General features: G+C 41.1%; 1 protein-coding gene across 1 annotated transcript; it reads right to left on the bottom strand.

The window, feature by feature from the left end:
- Positions 1-301: 301 nt before the first annotated feature.
- LOC110977374 (uncharacterized) lies at positions 302-7717 on the bottom strand. The gene is made up of 5 exons (XM_022231433.2): positions 7359-7717; positions 6195-6271; positions 5248-5363; positions 4075-4309; positions 302-3701 (listed from the first exon to the last, which is right to left on the bottom strand). Exons 1-5 carry the CDS (start codon positions 7569-7571, stop codon positions 3578-3580), a joined length of 765 nt encoding a protein of 254 aa, XP_022087125.1. The 5' UTR covers positions 7572-7717; the 3' UTR covers positions 302-3577.
- Between the last annotated feature and the right edge of the window lies 1 nt (position 7718).

Consider the following 7718-nt stretch of genomic DNA (forward strand, 5'->3'; position numbering starts at 1 on the left):
TTTGAATAACCTACCAAGCATCAGCCAATTTGCCATGTTTGCAGGCACAAAAAAATAAAAATAGTTTACGGCATTTGTTGCATTGTTTGTACCTTCCTCTACTTCTGACACAGGAAGGTCTCAGAGCACTGCAACTGTATCTTTGTCAACTTTGATATGTTTGCCATCGTAGTGCCACAAGGTGGCACTGAACAAGCTTACCAAATGTGTGCAGTGGTCTTTGTTGCTCCTCACCTGAATATATGTACATAATCATAGGCACCACTCTTACAGAGGAAAGAATTTACCAAGTACATGTAAATGTGTGCATGACAGATGGACACGGGTATTATTTCTTTGCTGACATTACATGTATATTCTTACAAAAGTCAGTTTCCAGCAAAACAGTACGTGACATGCACTGATAGTTAAGTGTGGACCAAATACCGTGAAATAAAAATTTACTGTTTTAATATGTTTTCTGACAGATCCTTGGAGCAATCAAATCATTTGAGGAAAATTTTTACAACTGCTAATAAAGTAAGAGCTTGACAAAAAATAACTTTCATCCTTACAGGCATTGTCACTTATATTAACTTTGGGGCTAAAGTACATACATGTACATGTACTTAGTTTAATTAATGTGTCATACTTTCACACTTAAAAAGTGTGTGTGGTGACTGACTGTAACACTTGCTAGAAATTCATTTGAAAACAGTGATGCTTTAATGAGCAAAGGACTGAAATGTTGCAATTTACCACCTATACATGCACTGTGATAAATTCTGTTTGTCCCTGTATAGACAGGTTGGTGACAAGTAAAAATTGTTATAAATGGATTTGTTACGCATACATGTAAATTTAAAAGTATGTACAGGTTCAATAGCACTGGCATGGGTGAATTCAACTTACAACCGTATAAATGTACATGTACCTCACACATTTTTTATTAACCACTGTATGTGTGGTAAGCCAAAAAAAGCATGAACACAGGGTCTCAGCAAATATTGCATGATAACAGGACTTCTTTCGTCTGTTTCCTACTTGGGGGGTGGGTAGAATTTTTCATTTCAATGCAATTTCAGAATAAGAATATCTGTCAGAGTTGGGGGCTTTTGGTGGGAACAGGAGGTTCTGTGACGCAGACAAGTGTGGCCATGTCCAGACATAATGGCTGTGGCTAAGATGAAGAAGCCTCCCCCGCCCATGCAGTGACTGCAGTCACTTCCCATAGACTGCTGTGTTACGCCTTACCGCAGGCGGTTGGTTTGGTCACAGCCCAAAAACAGTGGTGAACATGCAATGGCTTTTGTGAATCAACCCAATTTCCAACTTAACGCACACACACCCACATGACACATTCAGGCGACAGGAAATGCAGGCCCTGGGATGCAATGGGAAAATGTTAATTACCACAAAATGCAGGGCTTTTTGCAGTTATTCCACAAATTTATTATTTCATAAACCACCACTGACAGCTTCCTTTTTTTATTACAGACAGGGTGCAAAATAAAATTAAAAACCTGCTCAGTTTTGGATTGGATAACTCGACCCCAACTTGTACATTAAGAATCGTTACAAATCCCATAAAATCCACAACTGTGCAGGAAACTAATGGCTCCCTTTTATACAGTACATTGTACGTTTTTTAAAGTTTCAAGGAGCGTAAAAGCCTGAGCACAGTTACAGTGGCTAGGATCTACCTTGCGTAATCCTGCTTGAGGTCCTCCCCCCCAACAAATTGGGAATTTGGGCAGATCTGGAGGAGTAATGGTAGTAGACCAACTCAAATACAGTGTAAATATTAGTGTTATAAAAGTCATTCTCAGAAAAAAAATTTGCAAATGGCAGGAAGACTTCACCCTCGATGGGTATTTTGTCTTCAAAGCCACAGACCATATCCCAGTGGCCTTTTTCTCTGCCTGTGGGCCACCACAGTTCCGGGTAACCTCAGCTGCTAAGCTGATTGTCATCCAAGATTAACTAGCAAGTTTTTCCAGTAATTTTGCATCCTGAAGTATGAACAAAAGTGATGGATAGCATGATTCCTATGTGTAAACTTCATTCTTTTTCAGGTCCTGTTGTGGAAGATTACACACAGTGTATCAAGCCTGCATAGAAAACAACTTGGGGGTAGATTGAAATGGGGTAGCCTTGGTCGAAGCGTTCATCTTAAGCTGCACTGCACAAGCCAGCTTTTCACAGCCTCCACTGTGCACAAGTACATGTATGTTTGCAATTAAAAAACCAACGATCAGTGACCTCACACAGCCAGGGGGATGTAAATCAACAAAACGCAAATGCCTTCATGCAACACAAAGGTCTGGGGCAGTACTCATGATAATAACCCAAGCTTGAGTTCAAAAGACACTTTCTATTGGTCTACAGATTAACTGCTGCATGCATCCAGCATGCACCCACATGGCCGTGCCAGGGTTATGTTATATGTGTGTGTAGAATCCTGCACATTGCAGTCAAGTGAAATTTTCTCAGGTGTTGAAGATTGGTACTGTCTTTTCATGGTGATAAGGTCATGGGGCCAAAAGTAGCTGTACACATAGACCTACTCAGCTTGGTTCGGAGTTGTCTCACACGCCTCTCACACAGTAACACACGATGAGTAAACTTTAAATTTCGGTCCAAGTCACATGAAAGACGTTGGTTCCATGACACACACACTCTATGGTTGTTCGACACAAAAAATCAAGCAGGTAATAATTTACGACTTAAAAATTCACTATGAATAAAGAGAGTTTTCGTATAACGGCGCATGAGGTCAGCTAAGCTTGGCCAACTTATGTTTTGAGATAAAAATAAAGAAATTCATAAGCCATTACGAACAGGCATGCAACTTTGACAAAACTAAAAAGGAGGAAACTCCAATATTTCCGACATTTTGTACAGTGCTTTTCAATTCCTAATGGGACCAGTGAGAAGTGAAAAATGAGGAAATCAGCTGATCTGAGGAAAAGTTGCATGCTTGTACAAACAGTTGGACCAAGGCATTCATCCAGGTCTCAGCTGATTTGGGTATCAGGCTGGCCGTGCGAGGTCACAGTTTGCCTTGATGTTTCCACTGTGCATGAAAAACAACGGTGGAAGAGATAGCTAGCTCATGCGGTGCGGTTAAACACAAACACCTCAACCAAGGCTAAGATGGGTGGGGAAAAATATGAAATGTTGATCTACTGTTGATCTCGGTGGAGGGTGTTCAACTTCCAGCATTGACTCATGACAAATCGATCAATCACAGTGATTCAGGCATGCCCAATCACCTGGCTTGAAATATCTCGGTACCTCAGAGAATAGTCCAGCTTTCTATGTACATTCCAAAAAACTTCCACTGATCATATTCCCTCACTGAGCTGAGAACTTGCTGACTTCAGTGGCGAGATGTTCAAAGTTTTCCGCATTGTTTTTTCAATTAATATCTTCTCAGAACAAGGTCTATGTACATACGTTGTGCATGGCCACTACATAGGAAGCTGTACATGGACATGTCCTTGTGTTAACAGAGACCAACAATCATGAGTCAGATCCAGTGTCTGGATTTTGTAGTTTATCTTCTCCAAGTTCTTTGGGGAAAGCTTCCCCGTTGTCAGTTCTGCCCAAGGGCAGCAAAGCGATTTTCTAGATCCAGTTTGGGTCCTTGGTTTGCAGGGTTGGGCATACTGGGGCCTCCTCTCGTCACTTTCTCAAAATTTTTGTCAGAGTTCTTGTCACTGCAGACAAAACAAAACAAGTCATGTAAACATAAAAACAATACCATTTTTCTAAACATAGTTTTTTTACCATGACTGTAAATATGATCTTTTTTTTATTGTCAAGACAGCACCCTACAAACAACCTTTACAATTCTACCGAAAAGAGAATTACAGTGTTGATAATTTGTCCATGAAGTCTCTGTAACCTTTCATCATGGAGTCAAGGATCACAGTTGGTATGCTTCATAGTAAAGGCTGACCCAACTCCACCCAAATTTTTTTCAAAGAACGAAAATAAATGCTGCTTTGACTCGGAATGATCTGATCTCACAGGTCCTGAGGCAAAACCATTCCCTTCAAAAACATTAAAAAAAAAAAGAAATCCACTCACGTATGTTTAGCAATATCTGAGCTGGCGGCCAGCGACGGGAACTCCTGCTCACTAGAGATCTGTGGAGCAGCCTTGCTCTTTCCACCTAATCGCGAGGGGGCCAAGCTGGTCTTGGTGGCGGGCTGGCCACGTAGGCTGGGTGGTATGTACTTGCCCGATTTGACGATGGGAGCCACTGCTGGCTCAGTAGGGGGTGGGGCCCCTTTCTGAGCAACTTCTGCTTCATTGTCCACAGCTGAAAAAGAAACAGTGAAAGTCATATCTTCGGGGTCATTGGTTGGATGAGACAGGATGATAGCGGAAGTGTAAATAATACAGTACACTTGTAAGATTAGACTGTATTCAGTGCATCCATTCCTGGCATTAACCCTCCTGAGCTCCTTAAACATTTGAATTGGCCAATTCCACACAAGGAGATGTCTCGATAATTAGACAAAAGGTGCTCTCTGCAAACACAGAGATGAAAGTTTAGAGCAGTGTCTGCTCCCTAAAATCTTGCAAAAATGTCAGATTCCAAACTGTACAGCACTGCTTTGTAGGGATGCAACGTTTTCCCCTTTACACACAATTTACAGGGTAATCCACTTTTGGGGAGGGGGGTATCATCAGATTCATGAGTGTGCAAAATGAACTGGTTCCTCCAACACCCCCCCTCCCTCCGTTCCTCAAGAGTACAGCTGAAAATGATGGCCAATTATTTTCCAGTGTATGAAAAGCATGCATGAAATGTGGGCTGTTGACCCTTCTCCTGCATTTTTTTATGCTCGTGAAAATCACTGGGAAACAATGAATGATCTCTTAATATTTTCCTTTCACAAGAATTTTGTTAGCTGAAGTTTGACCCCTGGGGGATTCCATATGAAGGTGGAAATTTGGTCATGCTGTTACCGACCTCATTGTTTCCAATTCGAAAATCTATAATTCCAAAACAGCGAGAAGTTTTAGAAAAAATAGAAGTACAAGTAACTGTGCTCCTTCTTGCTTCCACTCTCTTTTGAAGTCCTTGTGTCTAAAAATTACCTACAATAATGAGGTCAGTAACAGCATGGTGAAAAATCCACTTTTGCATAGAATGGCCTTTAAGTTGAACTTAATTTGTTTCACTTTTTTCGGCTGACTAACCCTCAGTCTGTTCATCTCCCCCAGAACAGTTTTGAGTGCAGCGTATCCTACCTGTTTCCAGCTTATTCCAAGGCCCACTAGGCACAGCTCCTTTGCTCTTGACTGGTTCTCCGTTCTCATCCAATTCTTCCTCTTCCTCTTCCTCCACATCCTGGTCAGGATTTGCACTGATATGAAGAGCACAAAAGGGATTTCACATGAAAGTCATCAGTGTCGTACTTGGATCATCACAACTTCTCCTCACTGAACTTTAAGATAATGCACTAGGCCAAAGCCTAGCATCCAACTCCTACACAACACACTGAGAAGAATCAGTTGCATCAAAACTTTTGAAGAAATACATGTTTGTCAAGCAAAGTGTTTGCACATCTCAGGTCCCCAGTGATATTTGCAGTCCGTTCGTCAATGTATTGGGTTCTTCCACTGCGCTTGTAAATGACTTAGGTGAATCAGAAAAACGAAAGTTTTGGAGAAAATCTGCATGCATGAAGGTGATGATTTAGAGTTTCCCACTAATTGCTCTACTCATGATGGAAAATCAGCCAAAAACCACGGTGGAAAATCAGCCAAAAACCATGAAGTATCCTGGAGCTGGACCTGTTTTCTCCACAACTGATGAAAACTTAAAGAATCTGAATGAAAAATCAAACTATAATTGCCTACAGAGTGCATGTCTGGTCACATGTACATGTACAATGTAGGAAAACTTTCAAAGAGAGGCCATTCAAGAGACAATACAAAATTAAAGGTACTCAATCAAGCAAGCAAAATTCCACTGAATTTTATCATTCATCAGAAGGTTTTGAATTCCCACCAACCTCGTTTTTCAGGATCACACACACACATTGGATTCAAAACTGTACTGCATAGTAGGTAGACTTTTAACAGGTTAAAAAAAACTCCTCAGGAAAAAATGACACTGGCTTGTGCTTGATAAATGTGAGTAGCCTGCTGCATACTGCTTTTGAAATGGTTTGTATAAAATTATTTTCACAAACCTTATTTGTAGCTGGATCTTCAGCCCACTATAATCTTTTTCTTTTTCTTCTTCATTGTCTCTCCAATCATCTTCATCCTAAAACAAGGATTGCAAGGGGACAAGGTTACTCTTCTTCATTACAACATCATATTAACCCTAACCTTCTCCACCCACACAGAATTAAACAGTAGTAAAGTGTTTAATTCTGTGGGGATAGGTCTGGTAGGCCCATAACAGCTGGTTTTTGCATTGGGTTTGGCATACCTCAGAAAAACAAAGTCCAGCAGCCTCTGTGCACAAAGTCCATATGGGTGTTTAACTTTGTGTGAATGGGGAAGGTTAGGGCCAGCAACCCTTGGGGGGGACACTAATGTTTGAACCAGACAGTGATAAACTGGTTGATCCCAATTGCTGTTTTACCAGCGACTATGTATCAGGCGACTTGACGAAGCCTCATGTATGTGTGAATGCTATGAATGTGTTGAAAGAAACAGCCATCCGGGCATTTTGATGAGTCACATGTCATTGCTGTGCCAGTGCAACATAGAGGGATTAGACAAGCGAATGTGTGCGTGCCAGTGGTGCCATACATACAGCAATGATTTTACACTCAATCCGAAGTCATGTAAATTCATGAAGTACTAGTACTAGTAGTACGTGTATTGCAGTCCACCACTGTTAAACATGTTAAAGTTCTCTATTCCACTATGCCGTGCTCTGGAAATCTACAGTTTCATTGCTGTCTGGTTCAAAGACCAAACAGATCCCGACTGTGTTTATCGCCTGATCATTAAGACAATGATTGGGAATGAACTGATGTAGGCCTAGGCCTAGTAAAAGAATGGCCACGTTTACATGGTCGAGACGACCAACTACTAACTAGTGCTACAGACCAAAATTTCACAGACAGAAACAGTGGAATAGCCCAAAACGGCACGAATGGTAAATTACATTACACTGAAAATTTTGACTGGTGCAGTCGGCAAGATGAACAGGATTGGTCGAATTTTATTTAGGCCTAGGCCGAACTCCACCACCAGCTTTCATGGCTATCCACTAACCTGCTAACGTCATGAACGTTATCTGGTTATGGCCACGACAAGCTGACAAGAAATATAATCGTGGCCAATGTCACACGTAGTCGTAGTAAATATGCTCACAAATATACAAAACACAACCTTACCCCTATAATATCTTTAATTTTACTTTTGTCCTCTGTTTCTTTTGGAGGTGGCGGCTTTTCTTTCTCTTTTTCTTTCCGCTCTTTCTTGAGGTCAGCTTCTGTGAGTCGCTTTGCGATTTCTTCCGTCGTGCTTTTTGCAAATTTGCTCTTGCTTTTACTCTTTTTACTCTTATCTTTCTTCGCAAAGAAATCCTCTAACGATTTATCACTCATGGTGATTTGCCGCTGTGCTTTAATGTTTTGGGAAAATATCAGAAGAAAAGGAGAAATTTGACGTGGAAATCTGTTCCAGCTGCGAAACGAAATTCCATGCCCGACCAGCTCAATCCTTGATCCTACGACAATTTCCCACAATGCAAC

This window comes from Acanthaster planci, linkage group LG08 (genome assembly GCF_054643075.1).
Source record: "Acanthaster planci isolate LZ-2023a linkage group LG08, COTS_SCS, whole genome shotgun sequence".
Taxonomy (NCBI): Eukaryota; Metazoa; Echinodermata; class Asteroidea; order Valvatida; family Acanthasteridae; genus Acanthaster; species Acanthaster planci.